Source organism: Leptonotus elevatus, chromosome 15 (genome assembly GCF_054856555.1).
Source record: "Leptonotus elevatus isolate MCC_2025b chromosome 15, RoL_Lele_1.0, whole genome shotgun sequence".
Lineage (NCBI taxonomy): Eukaryota > Metazoa > Chordata > Actinopteri > Syngnathiformes > Syngnathidae > Leptonotus > Leptonotus elevatus.
This window is the reverse complement of record NC_141253.1, coordinates 19,787,451-19,802,450: the sequence shown is the minus strand read 5'-3', so window position 1 is coordinate 19,802,450 and position 15,000 is coordinate 19,787,451. Positions and strand designations below refer to the sequence as shown.

Sequence of the window (15,000 nt, the reverse complement as noted above, 5' to 3'; positions counted from 1 at the left end):
TATATACACACACACATATATATATACACACACATATATATATACACACACACACACACACACACATATATATATACACACACCCACATACATATATACACACACCCACATACATATATACACACACCCACATACATATATACACACACCCACATACATATATACACACACACACATATATATATATATATACACACACACACACATATATATATATACACACACATATAAACACACACAATATATATACACGCACACACATATATATACACACACATTAATATAAACACACGCACACACATTAATACACACACATATATATATATATATATATATATATATATATATATATATATATATATATATATAAAAAACGTGTTAAGATCCTTCATCTGTTTAGGCGTATCCTTAACTCAACTGGAATTCAGGGTAACACCCCTGAAACCATTCGACCAATAAACGAAGTTGAGGGGTGGGCCCGAGAGCCAAACCCTCCCGAGCGCTCCTCATTTGACATGTGGCCTCCAACAGGACCACATGTCAGCACGCGACCCCTAATGAGAGCCCTCTGTCTGCCTAATTGTAGCACTAAAACATTAGTAACACAGTTTGATTAAATTGTTGTAATTAGATTTCTATCTGGTTAACTTAAGTCTACTGTTTGCTTATAGTGGAGCAGATAATTGCATTTTTAGCCAGAATCATTCACTTTGTGATACAAGCATGACATTTTGTACATATACTCTTTAAACCCCACTCTTTTAAAAAATAACGCTGGCCACACAAAATTGCAAGATGGTGGTCACAAAATTCAAGATGTCTGCCGATTTTTTTTCCCCTTAATAACTCAAAATGCATTGATTTTAAGCCGCATAAATGTATTAAAGTTTCATATAAAGTTGGGTATTACGGATATTTTGGTGCCAAGTATATGTGTAGCAAGACATTTGTAACAATGATTGTTATTAATTGAATATGGTTATGTTTTTTTGTTTTTTTTGTAGCCTATTTTCAGCACATTTAGGACATGTAACCATGATGGGGTCCAAGATGTCTGCCATCAACTTGAAGTATTTCATAAATTCAGTACAGTATATAGACGATAAAAGCAGATATTTTGGTACCATGTGCATCTATAATGGTTCGTAAAATACAGCATCTCCAAGTCACAATCCTTCACTATGGACAGGGAAACTACTCAGTTTGGAGAAAACAGGTTAGGCTTCTGGACACATGTCTCATGTCTGCCTAGCAGTTTTCTTGCCCTTGTTGCGGAAGGCTGACAGGGTGCCACTTCCCGTAAAGGCATGGAGAAATAGCATGCCTTCATTTGCCTTGATCATGATGGATTAGCTGCCATGTTCTGTAGCACATTAAGCGTGCATAAAAATGTGGTTGTCCACTTCCTCATGATAGCATTTGCCCAGTCCATGAGTGGTGAGGACAGCCGGTCCCTTTGTGACAATAACCATATTTTTGGTAAACATTTGTGCCACTTCGTCGGCAAGAAGGTGGTACAACTCTTGTTGTCATTGTGCCTCAAGAAGTTATGCCATAGATGGCATGGTGTTCCTATTTGTCACCTTGCGTCTTTACCCACGAGCCACGTTTTGACCGTGTTCCAGCTTTAAGGTTTGAAGTGTTGTACACATCAAAGACCAGATGTGTTATTGTGTACTTGCTGGAGTATGTGTATATCACTGGAAGGAAGTCGAGAATTGCATAGTCCTCAAATGTCTTGAATCTTTTTGGTGGCAGGGCATGGGCCAAAGCTGACCCATCTACAATGAGAACGTTTGCTTTATTGTCAACTGGTGGAACATAGGTCTCAAGGATAGAGGTCAGCTGAGACTTCAAGAGTACAATCTTCCACCCTTGCTCAATGTAGCAGGGAAGGACTGGTTCTCTTACTGAAAGAACTCTTGAAGGACACACTCTTGGCTATGACAAGATCAAAAGCTTTGAGAACAGCTGACAGTCCTCCTTGACAAGCTTCTATAGAAAATGGCTGGATTGTTTTCCAGGGCCTGTGAAAAGTCCAGAAATTTCGCCTGACCTCTCTCCAAATGAGACTGCAGAAGTTCTGCAAAGTTAGGGTGAGCAGTGTCAAGCGAATACAGGTCTTTACTCTCTTCCTCGAATGGTTGCCAAGGTCTTTTAAAGCTTGGGACAACTTATCAACCATCTCCTTGAACTTTTTTTACCGGGATTTTAAACTAATCGAGGGATACAATTACTACTGTACTATCTTATCTGTGATTTTCATTAGACCCAAGACATTTTGAAACAGCATTTCGCGTCTATTACGACACTTTTAAATGTTGCATAATATTTTTCCACTCCTGTGTCAGTGTGTTAACGCTCTGATTTTAGGGTGAATATTTGTATACGTTTTGCACTTTTGGACCGTCATTAATTAGTGTTGTTTTGATACCGATATCGGCAGAGGGCCTGATACTGCATTCAAACTGGTATCGGTATCGGTGAGTACTAACAAGTAACATGCCGATACCATTAATTCCGACGCTAATATAGGACTTTGGATGCAGCATCTGTATGAAGTGAATTGAACGTGTCTTGACAGATTGACAGCTGACAGGAGACGCACACATTCATTGCCAAAGTTTACGTTAGTGTGTCTTGCTAACAACTTTGCTTGCAAATTGCTACGTTTTAAAACTTGTTTAAGACATTTAAACGCCCATTTAAGACACATTCAGTGAAAAACTTTATTGATCGAACAATAAGAACAACTCCATATAAGAGCCTCGCTGCGTTTCCAAACGCTGATGGCGTCCTTCTGTGGTGATTTTTGGTGCCACAGTTGAAGAACATTTACCAACAAAATTAAACGCTTGATAACTTCAATTATTGGCTTACCAAGGAGTTTGTTGAAATAATTAATCGCTGTTTTGAAATTGAAAGCTTGACAACACTAATAACCAGTAGTGCATAGCTTTTTTAGCTTTATGCACCCCACAACTAGGAGGGGCGGGTGTGTCGGGGTGGGGAGCCATCGATTGGGGCAGACCGCAGTACTGCAGTCCCCTATCTGTATCCTGGTGTGGTACTGGTGGCTGGGTGGGGGGTTGTCTGGCGGCCTGGAGGCGGCGGGGCTGGGTTATTGTGTGTGTGTGGGGGGGGGGCTATGGGCTGGTGGGGGGGGGGGGGGGGGGCTATGGGCTGGTGGGGTGCCTGGTGGGCCTGCCGTGCCCTGTTCTGCTGCGATGGGCTTGGGGCGCGGGCCGTGTTGGGGTGGGGGGCGCTCCAGGTTCCTGGGTTTGCTCTCCGGCTGGTGGGGCCCGAGGGTTGTGCCAGATCCACAACACCAGCATCTATCGAAATTCAAACACAATCTGCTTCTTCCTCTGGTCGTTGAATCAGTGGAGGCTGATGTCTGTGGATCTCACTCTGCTTCATCTATCCTTCCTTCCTTCCTTTCCTCAGTCTTTCCTTTGGTCTCTTGAGGTCTAATTTGTTGGAATTAAGATGTTTCTGGGGTTGGTGAAAGATTCTGGTTGGTAACCCGGTGGGTAGTAGGTGATGTCTGGTCGGTGCTGGATTTCACTTTCCTTTCTTTTCTTTGATCCTTCCTTGGGTCTCCTGAAAACTTCACAACTCTAGCGGGATTCTGAAGTATTTGGTTTAGTTAAACGGTATGGGATTTTTAATAGTTTTTAGGTGAATTAATGAGCACACAATCAAACGCACATATGCACACACACACTCACGCAATTACAAAAAAACAAAGTTAGCCCACAGCTAGCTTGACCACCAGCACACGGCGCGCGTGGCCAACACATGCGACAAACTCACGGAAGACATCACTTTTGGCGACAGGCGCAGTCAAACACACTGTTTTTGGCAAGGCTAAACGGATCGCAGCGCTAGCAGCGCTAACAGCGCTAACAGCGGTGCTCTGAGGCCCCAACCGAAAAGGCCTCTCCGCAGCCAACAGGTCGACCTTCCCCCGCCATGAGGCTCAGCTGCCCAGCCGGACTCTTTCTCTCTCTCTCTTCATCTTCTGCTTCAAACAGCAGCTTGGCGACCCTCCAATCCAGGCTTTCCGCGACCAACACTAGACCATTTGTAAGTGCAACTTCGCAGATATTAACCAGATTGTACAAATTGGTGCCTCCAATGGGGTTAAATAATTAGTTTAAATGTGGATCCCATGTTGGTTTGATTAGGAAATCCATCACCTTGTTTAAGACTGTTTCTCATTTCCTGTTTTTGTTTTTCTTTGATTATTTTATCATTTTAGTTCTTGTTTTATTGCCTATCACAGTAGTTAGAGTTTTGCTTCTTTTAAGTTCCAAGTAGATTTTCCCACATAGGTTAGAAAAAAACTGTGTACAAAATCAAAACCTGATTGCTTACTGTGTGTGTGTTTCATCAATTTATAATAACCTCTAAGCTGAACAAAGAACTCAAACAAAAAGGGGTACAACCTTCATCTTAATGACTGATTCAACAAGGTTCTCATCAGTTATCCTAATAAAACTATTAAAAAATAGATGTGGTGCTCCGAGGTTCTGATTCAAAATTAATTAATTAATTTGAGTCTCCTTCAATTAATGAGTCAAAACTGGCTCACCTGCATAATTGCCATTGTTGATCTCCTCCTCAAAGATGTCAGTGAAACCTTCTCCAGAGTTTAATAGTTCCAGACGGCCATCAATGAACTGCAGTTGCAAAAACAAAACAAACAAACAAAAACAAGTTACTTTTTCTAAGTATTTTGACTGTGACGCTGTTCTCATGCATATGTTATTCATCTTCAAAATTAATAAATATATCATGAAATGAAATCATGAAAACAACAACAAAAGAACACTTTAACACACCACTAGCAGTTCGTCAGATCAGCTTGGAGCTGTTGAAGCTGTTGGAACTCGGCTCGCTACCCCATTGTTTTTTTGTGTTTTTTTAAATTCATCTTTTTCCACAAAACCAGACATTGCACAGGCCTCTCAGGCCCAACACGGACACTCCTTTCACATATGTGATCAAACTGGACCGTCACTACGTGTTGAGTGATTGGTCTATTCAATTATTTATTGGTTAATTTCCACGTAAAATAACCCCCACGTTTGATACCGCTTTGGAAAAATCCCAAGGTTTTCATTGTGTGGCAACACCACCACCCTGTGGACATTTTGAGTCCATGCGACCTGGCGGCAGAAGTTAAAAAGGCTATTGACTGCCTAAAATTTTTTTTTCTGGGTGATTCAATTGTAGGAATTTTCTTAAAGCATTGTGTTCCATTATTTTCCATTAGAATTTGTTTTTGGTTGTAATACACCAGCATGGTTAATTTGTTTAGATTTTTTGGGTTCCTTTGTTTTAATTGTAATTTGGGTTGACTGAGGATAGTGAGTTCCCCAGTTTTTTTTGTTTAGGTAACTCCGAGTAACACCCTTTTGCAAGGAACACACATTTACAATTACCATTTTTTCCCCCCCTTTGAACTCCACCCCATTACTAACTAATTGGGCGGTCTTTTCACATAGGTGCTCTCAATTGACTGTAGGCTCAATTAAAAAAGTTCAATTACAATTGCTGTAAGTAATTAACTCTTTCCATACATAAGACGTATCAATACGTCATAAAAGTCATAGTCATCGCGTACATATGAAGTTATATGTCATAAGTGTTTTTTCATGCAAGAGTGTACATGAGGGTCTGACTTAGCTTCTGACTGAAGGATTAAGCTTGACTGCAATGTTATTTATTTTTAAATGGCCAGCAGGTATAAGATCAGCCAGTATCATGCAAGGATCTTGTTGCAGAAGAAGAGAAGGAGGAAAGAAGTGTAGGTTGGGACTGGAAGTATCGTCTGTCTCTAGCGTGGAGTATTAGCGCAGAGGCAGCGGACAGGAAGTACAAAATAAACGAGGGGCAGAACAAAATCCCATATTTACTCTTATAGTATTGCAAAGCATTTATTCAGCGGTATAACCTGCTTGAATCAATTAAATTGAGGTAATCTGTGAAGAAAGCAGAGACCCCGCAAGACGGAGCATGCCTCATGCTCCTGCAGCTGCAAAACAGGAACTGCGCCCTTATCACAAGATAGCGGCTGGAACATTTTGCAGCCGAACTGTTGAACTTTGACTGTTGAAACTTTCAGAAAAAAAGAAGAAGAAAAAAAATTAAACTTTCAGTGCCGAAGAAAAACAAGTCTGCATTATTATCTGCGCAATGACTCATATCCGTGATGGTTGCTGCTGTGTGATCCCCCCAACCTTTAGAGCAGCAACTGCTGTTTAGCAGCAACCACCCTAAAAAAAGGATTGTAACTGAGCACACCTCTGTCCGTTCTCCTCGCGAACAAAAATAATCTAAGTCCCATGTCTTCCTTCCCTGTCTGTTGTTTATTAAATGTTCTAGGTTGGCTTAACCTGACATTTCCACTATTTGCAGTCCTATCTCATGCAAATAACGGGGGTCTACTGAGTGGCCTAGTGATATTTATTTTTATTTTGTCCTCATTAGCCTATTTTGAATTAGATTAATCCAAAAGTAATAAATTCTAAACCAGCTATGTTACTTTAATATTACAGTAATTGGATTACATTACTTATGTACTTATGGATTACATTATAATACGTATTGCTTATATAGCATAATGTGACCATGTATAGATAGTTAATGTCTTTTAATTCTACTTGATTTTTCCCCCATCAAAATGCATCAAATTGAAGTGTTTAAATGTGTAATATTACAAGGGAGCATGCCCCTGGACTCCAATGACTCTCTGAGGCACCATTGTGGATGTGCTTCAAAATGCACATGCTACAAACTTAGGTCGTTGCATTTTACTAGTTCACCACAGACGGCAAAAAATGTGTTGACGCTTTGATGTCTTCCTTGGTCTATCAGTATGCTTGCCTTTAACAACTGTAACAATAATGCCATGATGGATGTCCAATAAACGGGGGAGGATCCACCAGGGGAAACTCAAAAAACAGTCTACACATCACTTCCCAATATGGCCATGCCAACCCCAGGTGGCCTGGAAGATTTTTTTCATCCAACCAGAGAACACAATAAGAATTGTTTTCTTTTGCTAACAAACTGGCTCAACAACTCTTCGGAGAGGTCACTATCTGCTCGAATGTGGATTTGGAGTGGCCTGAAACCAAGGCACCCAGATGTCGAAAATTCTAACACCTCCAGCATCTCGATCGCCTTTGTCACCACCAGGCTTCTCTAACCGGTAGCTCACGTAGTTTGAGTAGCTTGCAGACATATTTCAACCAATGTTTTTGATTTTCGTGATTGGATGAGCACGACCTGAGAGTCCAGACTGCAGTCACATCAGATATCTACCCGATTTATATAAACGAAAGCCGCCTGGGTCAAATCTAAAAATAATAATAATAATAATAAAATGCTGAATTGTACTCTTACATTGACATGAAAAAAATCAAATGGACGACACAAAAAAAAAATTCTGAATTGATCTGCAGAATGTAAGTAGTTTTAGACAAACTTGTCAAAGGGCAGTAAATGATCCAGCTGAGGATTTTTTCTTTTTGGTCTTGCTTTCCTCATTTTTGGTTTTGAACAAAAATGATAATTTTGGTCCATCTTTAATTCAAAACCAAAACTTTTAACTACTTAAGGACAATATTTTATTGTAAAAACATTGACACACAATATCAGCAGTTAGAAAACTATTGAAATCTATGAAAATAATAATAAATAAAAAAAGACACTATTTTGCCCCAAATTGAGATCTGAAAAACATAAATAGAAAAAAAAGAAGACACAATTTGCCCAAAATTTAGATCTGAAGTAGTGCTACTCTGACTCACTGTTTAAACATGATCCAAAACCATGACCTGTGATCTGAGCCAAAAAATAAAGGTTTGTGGCTATAGACTCAATGATTCGCTGGATAAAATACAACTATGCAAACAAAATTGATAAGGATACAGATGTTTACCTGTTTGAAAAGTTGAAGCTGGATGGCATTCTGAAGGAAGTCTCTCATGGCACTCACTCGATGGTTTACAAAGGTTTCCTCATTAAATGTTATTGGTTCACCCTAACAATACAGAAAGACACATTAACATTAAAAACACCAGCTATATTGATCTAGAGCAGTGATTTTCAACTGGCTGGCTGGTCAAGACCCAAAAGTTGTTAGCGGACCCATTTTGGGTGGGTCACGGTCAGCTAGTAAAAAAATTACATGCATTTGAATTCAGATTTCTTCAGAACAGTATTGAGGCATGCTAAGTTCTCGCATACAATATTGGGTAAGTGTCAGGAAGTTACTCGTCTTCAAGTCACGAGTGCTACTCTGTACACAGACACAGGGCATCTCTGCCTTTGGCTATCAAACGTCATAGCATAACTACCGTAGTAATATCAGGCATGAAAATGGGTCAGGGGTGAAAAAGGTGAGAAGCACGGCTGCACTGGGACCAAAATGCATCGTGTTTAATCTTATTTTGATTAAACACAGAAGATAATCAGTCTCCTTTCATGAAGGACTACAGAAATCAGTAAACAATGACTGTTGACATGCTGATATCAAAGGATTTGGACAATTTTAAATAAAAAAAGAAATGGCTCCAAACAATAACTCTATTATTAAGATAATTGTCGATTAATTTGATAATAGATTACTTGTCGATTAATCGAATAATTTTGACATCTCTACAGAGAAGCATTAAGATGTTGATCATGCCCCAGACCAAATATTGTAACTTTTCGGCAATGGGTGTGGTATGGTGCCGCAAAATCTGTTGAGTCACCGTGACAATAAAAGCTGCTTTGACTTAACCCAAATTATCCTATCTTCTCAAAAATTCACACATTCGAGGAGAGTCCAGCAGTCCTGAAGACATCTACGAACTTATATTTCATCGTAGTGATAGCGCCACCTACTGGCGAAAAAACAACAGGTTTCCCCCCCCCCCCGAAGTTTTTCCTCCAAGCAGGTTAACCGGATCTACCTCATATTTGCTCAGAAGAGTGTTTAGGCCTTCATGATGTTACAACACGAAGTTTTGTCAGTTTTTGTGAAACGCTGTGGGTGTGGTAACATTTTTCGCAACAAAAACACAAATTTTGAGGGCCTAAACATGTATGAAAACTTATGAAAAACGCACATGTCGCCTGGCTAAATGAGCAATATTTTATAGTAGGGTTTTTTTTATGACTCACTAGCCCCCCTAGAAATTTTTAATGAAACAACACCCGGTTGTACGTTTCAGGAAGATCGATGAAAATTTGGAGGAAAATAAAGGAGCCCAAGACCTACAAAATATTCTCTTGGAGCCATATGCTAAAAGGAACAGGAAGTGATAGGACAGGATAATAACATAAAATAATTGTTTTGACTGTCCGATTTTTGCCCATTTACAGGGGTCATATTTTTACCCACTTAGACGTTTCATCTGATTGACCTCCCAACCAATAGGAGCATGCCAAGCCCTTTTCCTTCCCTGCCAAGGCAGTAGCAGCAGACCACCGATTGTCTGTAGACTGGAACGAGGAGAACACTTCTAGCGCAGGTAACTCACGGCACAAACAACTATACTTTATTTTACCACAGATGCAATGGATGAATGCGTGTTGCATTGTAGTTTAGTCATATAAAATGTTAATTGGTTTCGGTGAAGCTAGCATTACGTAGCTTCAATCTGTTAAAGGGCTGGCTTGTTTACATTTGCGCTAAGGTCTGCCAATGTTTTTGAGTCAACCCATTCCGTAAATCAAGACTGCAGTTGATTCAATGGAATAAATAGTTAGTTCACAAATATATATATATATATATATATTTTTTTTTTAGGGCTGGTAGTTGGTGTCTGTATAGATGTTATTAATGCACAGTACATCAGGAACTCAATAATCTAAATGCCAGGATATCTGGGAAGACAGGGACAACAATATTTGTTTATGCAATATTTGTACTGAATGTATACAATTCCAACAACTTTAACAGCTTGTATGTATGTAGTTTGTTTGTTTGGTACTATTTCTATGCCTTGCTCATTGACTAACCCTCCACATGGATTGGAAGCATTCTTAAACTGAAGCCTTTTTTTTTCTCCTTCGACCAGTCGTGAAATGTCCCCTCTGCATTCAACCGGGGCTTTAAGGTACTCAGCAGTAGTCGACTGCAGGACAGCACCTATGGGCACGTTTTAAAGCGTTAATCCAAGATCAGTACGCAGCTATTGTTGAGATGGAGTGAAAGTGTAGATGGGTGACATGAAATGAATGTGTTGTTTACAGTCTCATAATGCGTGATGCATATTGCATGTTTTCATGTCTCATTTCAGTGACACCAAATGAGACATTTGTCTCATTTGGTGTCAAATGTCAGGATCCTTGGGCTCACCTTTAGACTTGGCCAGTGAAGCAGACGCTAAATTGTAGCAACCACTACAGTGCTGTAGTTTTTGTAACAGAAAAATGGTGAGACAGAATTTCAATAGTTTGTGGTTTTAATTGTGCCATTCTTCCTCTAGTGCCTCGGAGGCCCCTGTCAGAAACTGTGGTTGACACTGGATTGGAGCGGCACTCAATGACCGCTCGACACCTTGCCAGCTTCAATTGATGATGTCTTTTGGCTGCAGTGGTCATCCTCACAATTTTTGGATGTCTAATGGATAAGCATGATGCTTGGTCATATTTGTTTTGCTCAAGGGTTGACTAACTCCCGCTACACATAATTCTTAAGACATTTTCAGGTTGGAGACTGACGACAAACACAGGGCTTAAAGTAAAAACTCATTCATGTGCATTAATAACATCTATACAGACACCAACTACCAACGTATAAGCCCTAAAAAAATAAAAATAGATTAATGTTATGAACTAATTATTTATTTGATTGAATCAACTGCAGTTTTGTAATGTAAACATGCCAGCCCTTTAACAGATTGAAGCTACGTAATGCTAGCTTCACTGTAGCCAATTAACATGTTATAAATGACTAAACTACAATGCAACACTCATTCATCCATTGCATCTGTGGTAAAACAAAGTATAGTTGTTTGTGCCGTGAGTTACTTGTGCTAGACGTGTCCCCCTTGTTCCAGCCTACAAACAATCGGTGGTCTGCTGCTACTGCCTTGGCAGAAAAGGAGAAGGGATTGGCGTGCTCCTATTGGCTGGAAAAACTTCCATTTCATTAGTTCGTCAAAAATGTCGGGCTGAGCTAATTAGCTTCATTAGCATAATTACGGCAAGCGGCGTTTGAGACAGCGCTAGGCGGAAGAAGCGGTGTTCCGAGCGGCGCTTAAAGTGGTATTTAAAAGGCGTTTAAAGCGGCGTTCCGAAACGCCATCCGGCGTTCCGAAACGCCATCCGGCGTTTGGCGGAAGAAGAGGCATTGCAACAGGGCGTTCCGAATGCCGTCCGCCGTTTAAAAGTGGCGCTCTGAACGCCGTCTGGCGCTTACAAGCGGCGTTACGAACGCCGTCTGGTGCTTTTCAAAATAAATGCGGATCGGTGTTGTATGATCACATTGGCCCACCTTACTCGGTCTAGTTCTTCGCACGTTAAATCCTGTGAGTGAGTGATGTCAAGCGTTCAAGGGCGCCAAGGAAAATCGTCAACTCTTGGACAACTCTTCAGCTAATGCAGCAGAGCTTTGACTGGCAAACAGGAGGCGATGGTTCGAATCACACCTTAGACAGATTGCAGTTCAAGTGTTCTTTTTATTCATTTATCTTTCAACTACAATTAATACTTTGTAATTTTCACATAATTTATCTTTCAATTTACTTTATAAGCATTCAGCTATTCGCATTCAGCTTTCAGCATTCCCACGCAATTTCTGCAGAAATTGCACTTAGTTCACTAAGCAATTCTTCCGTCACACTGTGCAGCCATTATTGACAAGTGCAGAGTGTCTCTTTGAAGTCTCCCCCCACATGCACGAAAGAGGAAGGGTGGGGGAACGCGAGGCAGTATAGACAGGAGCAGAGCAGTCAGAAGCGCAGCTGAGCAAGGGTCACAGCGCAAATTTGAACTATATCGATACAGATGAAATAGTTTAATTGCATATCCCATTTAAAAATATATCAATATAATTTTTATATCGATATATCGCCCAGCCCTAGACTGTAACTGAAGAGGGTCTTCTGCCCAGATTTAGTCATAACTGTTTTGATTTCCTTATTTCCTCAGTAGAGCTTTGTGAGTGTTATCGCAATTTCTGCCAGGTGCTGTCATGACTGGGACCTCCTCTATTTCCACAACAATGGGCCATTGTCTGTGTTTGAAGTCAATGTGTTTGAATGATGTCTCCAGGTGCCATCATGACTGGGACCTCCTCTATTTCCACAACAATGGGCCATTGTCTGTGGTTGAAGTCAATGTGTAATGAATTATGTCGTTAAAGTCTTATTTCATGTCTGGTGAACTCCGGGTGGGCTGTTTGTTGGGGGCTTTGTGGTATCGCCCTTCAAGATAGTATAAGAATGTTGTAAGTGTCTGTAATCTTTGCACTTGTGAGAGGTTGCAGCCATTGTCTGGAACTCACTTTTGCCCAGAATATTCTGTAGAAATAAAAGCTTCGAAGTAACTGTTCATCGATCTCCAGCCTGTATTCGGATAACCAAGATTCTCACTACCCGAAAGAAAACGAACACGTGGAGGAAAATATCTGCCTCCTATCATAACGCAGAAGCCTTAGGCAGGGCTGGACTGGGACTCATTTATGATTGATGCTGTTTTTGATCTGTCTTTGCCAAGTATCCAAATTTAAAAAGGAGATGAATAAAAAGTAAATATTTGTCATCTGTAATTCCGTAATATTGGTTTGAAATGTGTCATTATTGGCTGTTTACTGGGTGCCTAATGTGTTTGGTCCGGCTACAGTCCTTGATTTGAAAATTTGGCTCAACTGAATTAGTAAGTGAATAGCCCTGACATACATAATGCACACATGACGTCACATCAGCAGACAGAGGGCTGGAAATTCTAACTTGAATCCAGTCTAAAAACTATTGGCAGGAGGCTTGCAGGGAGTACCCATTGTGAACAGCTAAGGTGTTAATCTACTAATTACAAGATGTTTCGGTCATAAATTATCAAATAAAAAGGGTATTATAAAGATATTTTGGGGCAAATTGTTACAAAGAGCAGCTTTAAGTTGACAACACTGAAGTCAAGTCACTGCTCTTGGCACTGCTTACTTAGGCTACGTTCACACTGCAGGGCGTGATGCCCAATTCAGATTTTTTGTTAAATCCGATCTTTTTATGTACTGTTTACATTACAAGAGCAAATGTGACATCTACTGTGAACGCAACGCGCCCGTGATGCGACTCGCATGCACAAAGAGCACACGTCGTATTTAAATAGACCGCAAAAAGGGGCTGGGCGATATGACTGAAAAATAAATCACAGTTTAAGTATTTATTAGTCGTTATTGACAGTTATAATTGTTTATTTTTAATTAAAAAAAAGGATCAGGAAAAGAAAAGGCTGATAATTTAATTTGAAATATAAATATTTAACCTTTAAAAAGACACCAACACAAACAAAATATGTGCACAGTGCAAAGTATTTCAGAAACATAAATTTGAGACATGAAATAAACCTAGCCACCTGATTGAAAAATAAATCTATCAAACACGTTTTTACCACTTAATATATATCCAAAAGTTGTTGCCAAAAGTGACTATCCCTTTTTATCAACAATTAGTTTTTCTTTGGTCGTCACATTCATTTTTTTATTTTGGTTAATGTACGACATTATTATTATTATTTTTTAAATACGTTCTGAGACACAATGACCACGGAATCATATTTGTCAACAGATTTTAGTTTGATGACATAATTGCGGGCAGGTCCCAAATCTACTTCTCTTTTCGTCCTAGTTGTGTAAATTGACAGGGAGCCACAAGCAGTGAAATGAGATGTTTGCGGCGTGCTTTTAGCTTAGCTTAGCTGGTGCTGGTGTGTTAGCTTTGGGACATACCTGTGTGAAGTTTGAATCCATGCACCGGATTGTCACGGGAGTTGGAATAGAGGTCACGCGCAGTACCAACATGTACAAATGGACCGAGAGCACTCGATAGCTATGGGAAATGCCGAGATGTACGGACTTCTGCCGTTGTCTCTAGTTGCATGTTGTCACTCGCTGTGACGCGCCTCCGCGCACACACTGTGTGCTTGCCGGCGTTGACGGCGGGCCCCTCAAAAAGGCACGTAATGTGCCATTGCATTATGTTTACAACATCTGGGGAATGAAGCGTCTATGAGCTATACTTTGCTGGCTCTCAGTAAACACGGAATTAGCTTGAATAGTGACGCTACTGAAATGCAAACAAAACAAGTAGAGCATTGCGCAGAGCGCTTGCTCATGTTATAAAAGATAAAAACCATAAAGCCTCACACACGCAACCGATTCATAACCACGCGATATCCGGTCCACAGATTTACAAGCAATGTATCTATTGATTACCCGCGGATTTTGTATCGATTGAGGAGCCTGCTATTGATACGGTCCTTATGACTCTCCTTGACGAACAATATCCGGTCAAATTGTTTTTTTTGTCCCACCCCTACTAAATAGGCCTATTTTATAATAATATTATAATTTTCATTAATTATAATAAATGCAATGATAATAAAAAATTGGCATAATTTTTTCCCCCGCCGTTTTGGTTTTTGGCCAAGCATTTCAGGTCAGGGGAAAAAATTAGCACCAAACAACCACCTCTGGTGCTCATGTGAGGATCACACCAACATTGTTATATGCACCCCTGTATATAACTATCAGTGAAGGCAGCACATACCTAAATGCTTGTCAACTTGTGTTAAATATATTATCTGCATTCTAAAATGTAGCGATTTACTGACCAACTCAATCTGAAGAGCATTTCGGTAGCTGCCAAACAGAGCTGCCTGAGTCTTGAGGAAGGCATGGGCAACACCATCGCCTGGGGTTGTTGAAAACTTCCTCAGTCGACTTCTTAGACATGAAACCTAATGGAACAATGTAAATAAAATTATTAACAA

At 40.2% G+C, this 15,000-nt stretch overlaps 1 protein-coding gene across 4 annotated transcripts in view; it reads right to left on the bottom strand.

Moving 5' to 3' along the window:
• dennd1a (DENN/MADD domain containing 1A) overlaps positions 1–15,000 on the bottom strand; it is a 119,031-nt gene that overhangs the window by 21,001 nt on the left and 83,030 nt on the right. For 3 of the 4 annotated variants that reach the window (XM_086096421.1, XM_086096420.1, XM_086096423.1), the window contains 3 exons: positions 14,842–14,967; positions 7,955–8,056; positions 4,598–4,685 (listed from right to left, as the gene is read on the bottom strand). In XM_086096421.1, coding sequence (XP_085952547.1) covers positions 4,598–4,685; positions 7,955–8,056; positions 14,842–14,967 — 316 coding nt within the window. The remainder of the gene's footprint in view (positions 1–4,597; positions 4,686–7,954; positions 8,057–14,841; positions 14,968–15,000) is intronic. The other variant, XM_086096422.1, reaches the window with a different exon arrangement.